We start from the raw sequence: 14822 nt of genomic DNA, 5'->3' as shown, positions 1-14822 counted from the left end.
ATGTCACAAAATTTCAGCTTTGAAACCATATACTTTTCCCGATGATTTTTCTTGGAACTTTTTATGTACTTAATTTTTTTTTAAAGAATAGAATTCTTATCAGGTTTACTTCTTTGTTTCTCTATTATAGAAAAGAATATAAGGGTGGGGCTCCCCTGGTGTCGCAGTGGTTGAGAGTCCGCCTGCCGATGCAGGGGACACGGGTACGTGCCCCGGTCCGGGAAGATCCCACATGCCGCGGAGCGGCTGGGCCCGTGAGCCATGGCCGCTGAGCCTGCGCGTCCGGAGCCTGTGCTCCGCAACGGGAGAGGCCACAACAGTGAAAGGCTCGTGTACCGCAAAAATAAATAAATAAATAAATAAATAAATAAGGGTGGAGCAAGGTTAGAATGACTACTGGTAGTCTAAGCACAGAGAGAGAGGAAGTGACATTGACACTTAACATGAAGGAGAAAAACCCGCTAGGGTCCAGTAAAGCATGTTCATGATGATCCCCAAGTCACTGGAAAAGGTCAAATCACATTTGGTGTCTTGTAATTGAGACAGCTAGGAAAATGGAAAATGTTTTAGAAAAATTTTTATCCACAATGACTGACGTAAAATTTTTGGCATGTTTTTAAGGGGGAACTAAGCAATAAATATAAGGAAATTTCATTTTTGTGGCATATATCTTTCTGGGTAAGACTGGGCAATAGTTATCTTAGTTGTAATTTAGTTTGATTAAACAAGTATTTATATGAGAGAGATTCTTGTAGGCTTGAGATATATACCAGTAAACAAGGTAGTTCCTTAAGAAACATAAAGTCTGGCATTCATAATGCTCTAAATGTTATTTTTCAGATCTCTTTTTTCAAGATGATGTCAGGCTTAGTTTTCTGATAATTAACGTTTTTACTAAGATGCATGGAAAAATTATCTTTTGTTAATTTTTAAGGTAATACTTTAAAATATAAATATCATAAATTTAGATTTCTAGTATTGTGATTTCATTAAGGCAGCAGGATTTTGGTTTTATTATCTTTTTGAGAACAAGGATAGATTAGTGTACATTTATGTCATTAATGAACTATGGACATCTTGACAGTGCTATCAGTTTTTCTTCTTACAGTGCCTCTTTTATTAGTGTTTTACCAATTCATCCAGTCTGGAAATAAGATGAATTATTGTGTCATTCCCAGGGTTCCTTTTAGAACATGTCTTATTGAAGCCTCTTCCATTAGCAGTCTGCTGTCTTCTGGCATGCTGGCTATTTATAATAACAAGACAGCAGTCCCATATTTCTTTAAAACTCTTGGTTAGGTGCTACCTGCTCTACGTAATTTAATTGCAGCTAATTTGTTGATTAGACGTAAACTAGTACATTTACCACAATTTGAGCTAATGGCTCCCTAATCAGTTTTCTTAAAAAGGCAGATTTGTAGTTCAATTCAGAAGGCCTTTTCATGCAATGTTCAGTGTTGATGGCTGTTTTCGAATTTAGGTTTGTTAACTGTGCCCGCTTTTTATTTATGAATCTTTGAGTTCTTTGCCTCCATCTGACAACGTTTTTGAGGTTGCATTTTATGAATGTGAAACCTTGCACATGCATACTGAATGATTTAGGTCTTATTTCTGTCTCATGTGTTTTTGAAAATACCAGCTGCTGCTTAGTTAAAAATGTAATTTAATTTGACTGACACATGATTTTTATAGTTCATAACATGGATATATTTTCCGTGTTTGTATTCATAAGCCTGTTGATCCATATGTTAATGTGTTTCTTTGATTTAATTTCATTATTTTAAAAATCAATAACAACAAAAACCTTGGGGAAGCCTTCTTGTTAAAATTTTGAAAACATGTTTCTATTTTACATTTGTGCTTACAGAATTCCTTCCTATTTTAGTCATTTTCTATTAAAGTAATTTTATTATTTTATTAGAGAACAGCTTTTGATATTGACATAATTTTATATTGTATTTATGGAACCAATTGCATTTTGGATGTGTGAAAGAAACAGTTTTCCTCAGCTGCTCAATGCAGTTTTAAGCATATAATGACTAGATTTAGTTACACACAGCAGATTGTTGTAAATCCATTAATTTACATTCTTAACAATTTGCAGTTCAGAAAGCCTCTTGTAAAATTGATGATTATTTTGTCCCTTCTTACTGGAAAAATTCACACATAGACTGCAGAAGATTTAAGGACCCCATGAAGGCTTGTTTTGTAAATGGGAAGGTACATATAATGCGTAAGTATGTTGTAGGAAGGGGGACCCCTTCCAGGGACCAAGAGTGAGCTCTTGTCTAACACTTGGAAATGAATTGTCCGAAGAGACACGTGCTGGCAAAGCAAGAGACTTTTTCCCGGGGGAGTGCCTGGGTGGAGAGCAGCAGGGTCGGGGAACCCAGGAGAAGTGCCCTGCCACGCGGCTCGCAGTCTCGGGTTTTATGGTGATGGGTTAGTTTCTGGGTTGTCTCCGGCCAGTCATTCTGACTCAGGGTCCTTCCTGGTGGCACACGCATCGCTCAGCCAAGATGGATTCCATCAAGAAGGATTCTGGGAGGTTGGTAGGACATGTGGACTGGTGTCTCTTCTCTCCTCTTGACCTTTCCCGAGTTCTTCCGGTTGGTGGTAGCTTGTTAGTTCCGTGTTCCTTACCAGAATCTCCTGTTGTGAGATAACTCATGCAAGTGGCTATTACCTTGCCTGGCCAGGGTGGGTGGTTTCTGTCAGTGCTTCCCCTAACAACTATAAGGCACTCTCCAAGACAACAAGTTGATATAAATACTAAGCCGGAAGCAGTTATATGGGTGCTTGGGACAGCATGTGGGACAGGGCATGGAAGAAGACAGGCAGGCTCTGGAGGTAATGGAATTTAAAGGGCTGATTAGGCGTTCAGAAGACAAAGCCTATTCCACGCGGACATGATAGCATGAGCAGATAGGCTAGAAGGCACCGGATCTGTTTGGGTCTCATGAGTATCCAGATCTCTGAGGACACTGATCGTTTCTGATTCACCTTTCAGTTCTGCATTGTGCCCAGCACACAGTACCTTACTTGTTATGCAAATTCAGCAAACACTCACTGAATTGAACTATGTTTCTTTTTCTTTTTTTTTTTGCGGTACGCGGGCCTCTCACTGCTGTGGCCTCTCCCGTTGCGGAGCACAGGCTCCGGACGCGCAGGCTCAGCGGCCATGGCTCACGGGCCCAGCCGCTCCACGGCATGTGGGATCTTCCCGGACTGGCACGAACCCACGTCCCCTGCATCGGCAGGCGGACTCTCAACCACTGCGCCACCCGGGAAGCCCCTGAACTATGTTTCTTTACACACACTTTATCATGTTTCCTGAGACCACCTACCCTGTATCTTAACATGTTGTATCTTTGCTCACAAATATATATTTTTCAGGGAAACAAGTTAAATCATGTAATTTCAATGACTTTGTGTATTAGTTGGCTTTAAAAAGAAATGTAAAACTTCAGTTTTATATTAGGAGAGAACAATTTTTGATATAAATTTTATATTTCTTAAATTGTATCTCTGGAAACAGTTGTTTTCTGGATTTGTGAAAGAAACATTTCTCCTTAGTTACTTGGTTAGCTTTTTTGGGGAACAGTTAAATGGTCATTAAAGCATCAGATAAAGTAATAGCAACCCCAGCCAAGTACACTTTTGTTTCAATAAAAGCTAAGTAAAGTCTGTTCTGCTATGATAATATAATGAATAAATAATAGGTTAATATATAAGTAATAAATAAGAAATAAAGTTTAGAAGCTATTATATTCTTCTTGAGAGATTTTTTTCCCCTCCCCTTGGAAAGCAGTAAAATCTACAGAGAAGAGGCTGTGGAGGCTGGCATTTTCTTAAATTTTAGTTGTATAACAAATAAAATCCACCTAAAAATAAAACATGCACACATAGGCAAAAAATAGTAAACTTACTTTTTTGATTATTGACTTTTCTTTGCATGACTGCAAAGCATTCCTTGTAACAATTTTGTTGGTTTTCTTGCCGTTATTCCCAACATTAGAGCAGTAGGTCCTATGTTGGTGAACTATTTATGCTATTTTAATTCATTGAAAAAAAACTGCCTTATTTTCTCTCTTGTGTTTGTAATGTTATAATATGAGCTATTAATTTAAGCACATATTTTATAAATTTTCTCATTCTAGTAATATGTAATGAGTGCCTGTTCTGTCAGGATATTATTTCATAGGTTCTGTAGAGACTATAAAGATGAACAAAATATTAATTCTTTGAGGCACTGCAGATTCAGGGGTTTTTTGGTGATAGGATAAAAATATCCTGATTAATGCACATTATTGTCTCTTTCAGAATTCCAGCTTTCATTTGTGAGGTAGTTGTAGAGAAGTCAGTGGTAATGTAGAAGAGAATTTTACTCTTACCTGATTGGGGTTGAATACATGAGCCTCATTTTTCTTACTTAGCATTCAAATCCAGTCTGCTGAACACTTGGGCATTCCTTTTACTCTCAGGAACTCGACTTTTTGGGCTTTCCCTTACTCTTTGGAGCTTGACTCAGGTCTTATCTTTATTGAATTACGGTAGAATTTTGAATCATTACTATGCTGATAACTAAAACAGTTTCAAGGGTTTCTTACCATATTAAGTATCCAGAATTATATGTATATAGTTTTCAGAGTATTGAAAAGTATTTCAAGTATTCAAAACTATTATATATATATATTTGCATACCCAATTTTCATTTTATTTAACCAGTATGCAAATAATGATCTGATCCTTCATTTTTACCAAGCAGTCCAAAGGAGTTAGGTCTGGGTTTATTTTTATTTAAAACAGATTGTTATTTTAAAAGTGAGGTGTGGTAACATGTGTGGATACTTTTCAGGTCTTTCATGTAAGAAAATTCTGCCACACATCTAGCCATATTCTTATGGTGCGAAGCTTACTATTTTGGAGACTAGTTTTAGGGAAGATTATATAGCTAGTAGAACCAAAGTAAGCAACTTCAGGCTGGAGTTATTTTTAATTTTTTCAAAGCTTTAGAAAGGATTTTTAAAGAAAATCATTGATGATCATGCTAATAATAAGAATAGCTTTTATTTGATTCATTTCTATGTATCAGGCATGGTATTAAGCATTTAAAAATTATTTTACATATGTGAAAAATATTGTTGCCATTCTCATTTTAAAGTTGGGGAAACTGAGGATTAAGGAAGAAAAAGAATTTGCCCAAGTTTAATGCACTCGTAAGTAGCAGAGGTAGATTTGACTTCTCAAGGGCTGATGACTCTCAAGAGCCTGATCACAAGTCTCTACCTCTTTAGAGTCAGACAGGTTTATTGCTTTGGATCCTTTTGGTTTGGTAGCTTGTATCTCTGTCCTTTATTTGCTTCTTATTTCATTTAGTACCATGAGTGAAATCAAGAAGATATCTAAAGAAGTCCTTGATAATCAATTGTAAAACACATTATGTTTCAAGAACACACTTGAGATCCGTTCTTATATATATACACATAATCTAGTTCTAGTTGTATGTTAATGGACTCGTTGATTTATGTTTGCTGAAGTTGAGGGGGCTTATGACAAAGCACTTTCTTCCTCATATCTTGACTGTTTTCTGACTTGCAGGTTTTAAATGCACAGAGAGCAGGGTACAAAGCAGCCGTAGTTCACAATGTTGATTCTGATGACCTCATTAGCATGGGATCCAACGACAGTAAGTACAGGTATCACTTTTCTTCTCTCCTGTTTGACCAATCATTCGAAACTAAAACTTACCACAATTTCTTTTCTTTTATTTTCTGTTTAAGAAGCAAAATTTCTTCTCCATCAGAAAGATAATTTCCAATTTATAATCCTCTTGGGATAATTTTGTTCACACTATAAGTGGAATTGACTTGTTCTTTTCTGAACAGTTTGTCGTTGTTGCTGTTGTTTTTTTAACCTATGTGTTTCATTTTATAGGATGTATTGATATTTTGGTAAAAAACCAAAGGAAAGCCAAAGCTTTAAATAAAGATAAGCATATTGAGTTAAGGATGCCATAGGAGAATTTTTGTGATTTATTTAGAGATTCACAATGTTAAATTTTAGGATATGCAGAAATACTAAGTAGCTACTGTATTCTTATGGAATTTCAAAGCCACATACTTGTGCTGTCTTACACCAGTTGGTTATTATTAGTCCCTTAACATATACTGGCATGCCTATGGCTTTCCATTCAAAATGGGAATGTCTTTCCTTATTCTTTACTAAATATTATCTCGTAAGGAAAATGAGCCGATTTTAATGAAATAACTGGCTTTAATCAGACTGATTTTTAAGCTAGATCCTTTCACTTAATTTAGTGAGAGTGTTAAAGGTGTCTTTTTTATGTTAATGAGACTACTTTTGGACTCCACCAAAAGATGGGGCTGGTTGCTAGGAGAACTAACCAGGTGATTAGAAGGTTGGAACTTTCAGTCACACCCCCTGACCTCAGTGGCCAGTGGTTTAATCAGTCATGCCTATGTAATGAAGCCTCTGTAAAAACCTGAAAGGACAGGTTCAGAGAGCTTTTGGGTTGGTAGAAGCGTGGAGATGCTGGGAAAGTTGCACTCCTGGAGAGACCATGGAACCTCTGCACCCCTTCCCATATACCTTGCCCTATACATCTCTTTCATCTGGTTGTTCCTGAATTATATCCTTTTATAATAAACTGGTAGTAAATAAAATGTTTCTTTGAGTTCTGTGAGCTGCAGTCACAAATTAATTGAACCCATGGAGTAAGGGTTGTTGGAACCTCCAGTCCATAGCTGGTGGGTGGGTCAGAAGCACAGGTAACAGCTTGGACTTGTGGCTGGTGTCTGAAGTGGGGGATGGGGATTCTTGTGAGACCGAACGCTTACCCTGTGGAATCTGATGCTATATCTCCAGGTAGACAATGTCAGAATTGAGTTGAGTTGTTTGATGGTGTGGGAAGATCCCCACACACATTGGCAACTGGGTTCAGAGCCCAGAATACACTAAATAAATACACTGCCAACATTCAGGATTAAATAGTTTGTTTTTGTTTTCCTTTTAGTATATAACAATAATACCTCTTGTTATTAAGTTGAATTGAGTCATATATGCAAGAAAGAGTCTGCAGCAAAGAGCAGACCTAAAGCTATGGACTGATATACTCCATTGGAATGTATTTAGGACTTTAAATAACTGCATCCTCAATAGGAAATATTTTGGATTCCCTGACCAAAAAAATCTTTTTATAACATGAGACAGTATTTTTTGTTGTTGTTGAGTTGAACTCTTTCTTCTTACCCCTAATATAATCTGGGGCAAAATTACAATATATAAAAAATAAAACTTAGCGATAAGTTCATTAGTTAATTTCTTTATATTTTAAATTATTATTTTAATCTTCTAGCTGATTAAATCATAACGTAGAATGCATGAAGTACCCTTAAGAGGTTCTAGCATTTCACAAAAGGTTTGATAACCACTGTTTAGGAATTAGAGGACTTGATGAAGGGATTTTACTTATCAAATAAACTAGTACTGTTTTACTACAGATTTGACACAGTTGTCTTCTCTTCCTTTAATCACCTCCCATAAAAAAAAAATATTATCCTACACAGTACCTCCCAGGCTAGTCACTTTTGTGACCTGTGTACATTACTGGCAAAACAGAAAATGTACACACTCTGAAAATAGGCCTGAATTCAAATGTGAGCTCCTACTTGTTTTGAATGTATAATTTTGAGCAAGTTACCTACTCTTTGTGTGTTCTACTGAAGGCCTGGGCCTAGGTTTTAGCAACCCTCAAGACCTTCTCAGGAGTTCTGGGTTGAATAAAATGATTAGTATTTGTAAACTATTTACTCTTTTGACACGCTTTTAATAAAAAATTTGCAAGATGAAAGCATCAGTTCCCCTTAACACCTGTTTTGTCTTTGTACTAAAACCTTTTTGTGATTATCATATCAGTTCCTAAGGAAAGTGTGCTAAATATTAGAAGTAGCACATAACCATATAATCCTGTTGCTGCTATGGAAATGTTCCAACTGAGTTACTATATTTCAAAGATTGTTCAGAATTTTGGTTCTTGACTTCATTGCTTGGATTACTTTCCATGACATTTTGCTCTGTCCTTGAGTGTGTATGTGTTTGAACATTTCATATATCCAACATGTTGTAAAGATCTTTACCATTTTCATCTTTGCTGTTACTTGGTAGAGGAAAGGAAAGCACAGATGTATTAAAAGAAGCATGTATCTATCGCTCTTTTTTAGGCTTAGATCATAGCCACATGTGTTCTCCTAAGAGCAGAGGTTCTAATATCTGGACACAAAAGGAAGTTTTAAAGGCCTCTTGCCAACATTTCACACAGGAATGTATCTGTTTCTTATTTCAGCTAGGACATAGGATGGATTAGCTCAGTGAGTCAATCACATTTGTCATCTTCAGGAGGCAGCAGAATGTGGTGGGGAAGAATACAAACTTCAAGACCAGGAAATGTGGGTTTATTCCAAGTTAGTTGATATATGAACTGACCTGTGCTGCTGGAAAAGTTACTAACCTTTCCAGGCCCTTTATTTTCGTCTGTAAAAGTGTGAATAATTTTAATTTTTATTTGACCTGGCAAGGTTTTGAAGATCATATGAAAGAAGGTATATGAGAAAACCCATGCCATAGCAGAATGGAAAGAACCTACATTAGGAGTCTGAGCCTCAAGTTTGGGTCTAGGCTGTGCAGATTTCTAGCTGTATAAATAGGGCAAGTTACCAGTATGGGTTTGTTTCTTCTCCTTTTTTCCTTGCTTTCTGCCTTCAACAAATATTTTTTGACAGGCTGCTCTGCATCAAGCACTCTTTTAGGCATCATGACTACAGCAGGAAATGATACCGTTTTAAGGCTTTGCTCATACTTTTCATTGAGGTAGCAGAATGCAGTAGTTAAAGAGTATGGTTTCTGAGTATTGCCTTACAAGGTTTGAATCCCAGCTCGACCACTTACCAGCTATGTGACCTTGGGAACATTACCTAACATCTCTATGCCTCACTTTTCTGATATGTTAAGTGGGGATGATAATAGTACTCAACTCACTGGTTTGTTGCTTATGACATGTAAAACATCTAGAAGACTGCCTGGTTCTTAGTAATTATTTAATGGTTATTTAGCTGCTATTATTATTGCTGCAGTTATTATTATTGTTATTATTGCATTCTAGGGTGGAAGAGAGGAAATGAACACATAATCAAAGAGGTATGGTATATGTCAAGTAGTGGTAAGTGCTATGAAGAAAAACATGCCAGGTTAAAGGGATACATAGTGACAGGGAGGAGAGGAGGTTGGCTATTTTAGATAGGGTGATCAGAGAAGGTTGCTATGAGGCTTTGACATTTGAGCATAGGTCTAAAGTGAGAGGCTGAGCCATGCAGATATCTGGAGGAGGATATTCCGAGGAAAGGGAACAGCAGGCAAATGCAAATGCTGAAAGATAAAGCATACTTGGTGTTTTCAAGGAGTGGCAGAAAATCACAGTGGCTGGAGCAGAATGAACAAGAGAGAGAGTTGCAGGGGATGAAGTTGGAGAGGGAGCCAGGGGCTAGATCCTGTTGGGTCTTGTAGGTCTTTGGGATTTGTTTTACATGGGTTTTAAGCAGAGGTGTGAGGTCATCTGACAGATTTTAAAGGATCACTTTGGTTGTTCTTTGGAGAATAGACTGAAGGTGAGAGATGGGCAGGAGTGCCAACTGAGAGGCCAGTTAGAACATCGGTGCAGCAGCCAGGCAAGAGGTGATGGCAGTTTGGAGTATTAGCAGTGACTGTGACGGGAAGTGATAGAATTATGGATACATTTTGAGGTTGATAGGGTTTGATATAAGGAATAAAAGAAGGGGAGGAGACAAGGAAAACTCCAAGATGTTTAACTTGAGAAACTAGGTGAATAGTTAGTTACAGAGATGAGAAAGAGTAGAAGTAGAACTGATTAATGGAAAAGAGATATTGAGGATTCCGTGTGAGAAACATTAAGGTTGAAACATCTGCTAGGCAGTCAAATGGAGAAACTGAACCGGCAGTTGGACGTATGCGTCTGGAGAGGTTGGGGCTGGCTGCTTAAATTATAATCTGTCTGTGATACGCTAATACTACTTGGCACGCATACTTCACAGAGTTGTTTTGTGGATCAGAATTACGATTTCGTGTTCTTAAAGTGTTTTGTGAACTAAAACGTTTGGTTTTGTTTTCAGTAGATAAATGATGTTGCAAAGTCTCCAGGATGACTGTTCATATTTGTGTACATCATTTCCCCCTTCTTAATCTTCTGACTAAAGTGAGGAGCTTTTAACATCTCATTAGATATCATAACCCAGGGAAGTTATGTTGCTTCCAATAATTCTAAGCCAGTAGTTACCAGCCAAAAATTCCTCCTCGAGTTTATCAGAGTATCTTCATGAAAGAGTAAAGCATTTTACAAAGGGTATATAATTCCAAGTTTTAATTATCAAATAAATTAAAGTTTAAACTGTTATGTGAAAGAGAAAGATCTCTTAGCATGACAGAAAATATCTCCCTAAAATGTATATGGTTATATAACAGTACCTCTGTAGCTATTAAAAATTATGAGGTAGATATTTATTTATTGACATGACAGGATATCTGAGGTATACCATTGAGTGGAAAAAGCCTATACTTTTTCCCCATTATTATATGATCCCATTAATACAAAAATTTAAATATTTATTGATCTTAGTAATATAAAGATAGTGATTAAGTGTTCCTCTGCTAACCATTTTCGTTCCTTCCCTCTTAGGGTTTATGTGATATTGGGCATGTGTGTATGTGTGTGTGTGAGAGAGAGACAGAAAGAGAGAGAACGTACAGAATGAATGATTTTATTTGCATATATCCAAACAATCTGAAAACGAAAAAAAAAAGTACTCTACTAAGGATACCAAGATTTTAAAACTTTAAAACTTGTCTTTATGAGAATTAAAGAAAGATACATCAGTGGTTGCCGAGGTTGTGGTGAGGGTTGACTGTAAAGGGGCATGAGGGAATTTGGAGGGATGATAAAACATTTTTTATCTTGATTGTGGTGGTGCTCACATAATTGTATGCATTTGTCGAAACTTAAAGAACTGTTTATATTGCTTCAAATGAAAGCCTTGTCTTTGGGTGGGAAGGATTATGGCTGTGTTCTGTTCTTCTTTACTTGTATCCACCCCCCTCTTTTAAATAAATAATAAATATACATTTTTAAAAGAAATGTAGAACAAAGTTGTTGTGAAAAATGTAACAAAAGCAAACAAATGGACTTCCTCTAAAGCCAAATCTGTTAAAATAACTCACAGTTAAAAATGTGGCTGCTTTTTCTATAGGAAGAGTAAGATGATTTTTTTTATTTCTCATCTTGAGTACTGGGTAATTTTTGCAAAGTTCTTTTTTTGTTGGCCTTTGATTTTGGTTTTTTTAACATAGATATAAAAGTAAACTTTCGTAGGACACGAATCAAAACACAATGCTTTATCATGAACTCCAGGCTTAGGAGGAAGTAGAAATTTACACAGCATCCCTATCCTGTGCCCTTTCTGAACTGTCAGCCCTTCACTCTGTAAAGCCTTAGATGTGTGGTGTCATTTTTCAGACTGTTGTAAAGTGGTCTTTTCTTACATTCTTTGGCTTACACCTCTCGTGGGAATGGGTATATAAAAAAAAGCTTTTTTCACTTTTTCATTTAGGAATTAAGTTATGAGCGGAAAAAACACTTTACATTTCTTCCTCTTCTTCCTTTTCTAATAGTTAATTATGTTTGTAGAGGAATAAATCAAATGGAAATAATCAAAATATGAATTATATTTCAGTCTCAGGACTATTGAGGTAGTGTGGTAATGTTATATGCAAAATGTTAGCTTTTGTTATTGTAAATGTAATGTTTCTCAGCCATTTTGATGGTGGTATAAATATGCAATCTGGAAAATCAGCTAATAGACAATTCAAGTTGATTGTAATTATTTCCAGTTGTATTTGCTGTTATTATGAAGAAGCTTAAGTTGATTTTACACTAAGTATGGGCTTTGAAGAATAATTTTATTATTGTTTTATACAGTTGAGGTACTAAAGAAAATTGACATTCCATCTGTCTTTATTGGTGAGTCATCAGCTAACTCCCTGAAAGATGAATTCACATATGAAAAAGGGTAAGTAATGGATGTAAGAAATAATCATGTAGCTTAAAATTATTCTCTTTATTAGGGTAGAATTATATAAGATTAGTTGTAATCAAAGTTCTGTTTTAGAATGTACTCTATCGTGCTAAATTATATCTTCTTAAGTCATGATTTTAAGACTTACTGTATTGTACTGTTTGTTCTGTGTATGATTGCATATTGCAAATACGTTTATGCTAGAGAGATTAAGCCACCCATGTTGCTAAAAAGATAAAAAAAACTTTCCCTTTTATAGTTTAATCAAACCATTGGTATTTAGAAGCAATGTGATTGACTTTTTTTTTTTTTTCTGGCTGTGTTGGATCTTAGCTGCAGCACGCGGGATCTTTCGTTGGGGCGTGTGGGCTCTGTAGTTGCGGCATGTGGCCTTATTTGCCCCGCAGCATGTGGGATCTTAGTTCCCCGACCAGGGATCGAACCCGCGTCTGTTCCCTGCATTGGAAGGCAGATTGTTAACCACTGGACCACCAGGGAATTCCCTGATTTACATTTATATGATACTTTTCATTAAGACATGTTTGTATTTTATTAAAAAGAAATGTTATTTTATAAACAAAGAATCCAAAGCACAGTGTGTTACGTGACTAAATTTTTACAAACACAGAAAGTTTGTTTTCAAGTTTAAAAAGTTTGATTTGGAATTAGAAACTTCTTATGGAATTTCTCCCCAAAATCTCATTACCATGGTAACAAATAGACTGAAACTAACTTAAGGCACAACTGTCTTGTCTTATATAGAAATAGTGCAATTAAATTAACACTTCAGAGCTTCTTCCATGAAACAGTTCCCCAAAACACAGTGGACAGGAAGAGCCTTTTGACTAAGAGGAACAATAACAACAGTATTAATAATAAAAGCAGTAGTATTTATTGAGGAATTAGCAAGTGCCAGGCACTCATGAAACAAGGCCTTTACATTTATAATTCTCACAACAACCCTCTAGAGGTTATTATTATCTCTTACTATCTACATTTGCCAAAAGAGGAAACTGGCACAATGAAATGGAATTCTAATTAATTGGGGGGGGGACGGAAATCCAGGAATATTTGAGTTTGGATATGAATAAAAAAAAGAGAGGGAAAGGTTTTTTGTTTATGATTTTTGTCATTTTCCCTATACAGTTTTGATATTTAAAATACTGTTCACATATTCTGTGCTCAGAACATTTTTATTAAGTTAGGGAATATAATTTTGGATGTTGTATTAAAAATAGTTAGGCAAGATGCTATTTTGTCAGCCATATTTATGTAGTTAATGGGGGGTGGAGAACTACTACTTGCTTTTTACCTCAGTATTATTGCTTCATTTAGAAAAAGTCTGTATATTTTAATATGTATTTTAAAGAGTCTTTTTTTGTTTTTAATGGTAAAGTCATATCTTTTTACATTAAAAAAGTAATACATACCTGCTGGTAAAATGTGGAAAAATTCAGAAATATAAATCATTTAAACAAAAGTCCCTATGATGCTGTTCTCCAACAACAGCTACTGTTTTTTAAAAAGCTTTTAATCTTTTTCCGCATGTTTGAATGCTGACATTAATTAGGGATAATGTGCTCGTAAAATAGTACCATACAATACTTAGTATTTTGTAACATACTTTATTTACTTAATATTTAGACGGTTCCCATGTTAATGCAAGGCCACAAAATCCCTTATCCCTACTCTTGGGGACAGATGTAACATGGAATTGTAACATTTTCAGATTTTTAAAAGTTACGTGACATCCAAATAGGATTTGAGGCAGCCTCCCATAATCACATTACATACATATCTGCAGCAAATGTATGAGTATTTTATCATATCAGTTAGGGTCGGGTTGACTAGCAAATGAATTGCAAACATTACTTTTTAAAGCTTTTTAAGTTTCAGAATTGTGCTTAAGGGATTGTGGACCTGTACATACTGATTTGCTTCATCCATCTGCTGGCTGGCTGGCTGGCTGGTCTGCCTGCCTGCCTACCTACCTACCCATTAATTTATTCTACTGTTTAAAAGTAGGGAGGTGAGTATAATGAATCTGATCCTTCAGTTTCAGAATTATCAACTCACGGCCAATTTTGTTTGGACTGTCCGCTCTGAAGCGCCACCCGCCACTTTTCTTCCCCACACCATGATTTTAAAGCAAGTACTATATATCCTATTATCTCAACTGTAAACATCTCAGAATATATCACTAGAAGATAGGTTATATATTAAAAATACAATGATATTATCATTATTTTACCTTTTTTAAAAAAGTAAACATTAATTCAATATCAACCCATATTTCAGTCTTTAGATTTGTTTCTGAGCAAGTCAGGGCATGTGATCACCCTATTTTTAATCCATATACTTGCTATGCCTCTTTTTTTTTTTTCCTAGTCATTTATTTATTGAACCAACAGGGTCATTTGTCCTGTACAGTTTTTACCACAGTGCAGACTTTCCTGACTGCATCCTTGGTGTATTGCCTAGAGTATTCCTTTGTTACTTATTTTCCCTGTAAATTGCTCATTAGACCTAGAGGTTTGTTCAAATTCAAGTGTGCTTGGGGGGCCAGGAGGATAGGTGAAGCAAGAGTAATTTATGTGTGTTATTATGTATTTCCATCAGGAGACATAATATCTGGTTCTCTCTTTGTGAGGGCAGCAATCA

At 36.0% G+C, this 14822-nt stretch overlaps 1 protein-coding gene across 4 annotated transcripts in view; it reads left to right on the top strand.

Annotated features, from left to right (window-relative positions):
• The window catches only part of RNF13 (ring finger protein 13), a 214870-nt gene that overhangs the window by 150361 nt on the left and 49687 nt on the right, over positions 1–14822 (top strand). For 3 of the 4 annotated variants that reach the window (XM_081234133.1, XM_081234134.1, XM_081234132.1), the window contains exons 5-6: positions 5602–5689; positions 12065–12155. In XM_081234133.1, the coding sequence (XP_081090259.1) occupies positions 5602–5689; positions 12065–12155 (179 nt within the window). Of the gene's footprint in view, positions 1–5601; positions 5700–12064; positions 12156–14822 lie in introns of all 4 variants that reach the window. The other variant, XM_081234135.1, reaches the window with a different exon arrangement.

The sequence above is a fragment of the Mesoplodon bidens genome, assembly GCF_964165515.1.
Source record: "Mesoplodon bidens genome assembly, chromosome: 5".
Taxonomy (NCBI): Eukaryota; Metazoa; Chordata; class Mammalia; order Artiodactyla; family Ziphiidae; genus Mesoplodon; species Mesoplodon bidens.
This window is presented reverse-complemented; position numbering and strand designations above follow the sequence as displayed.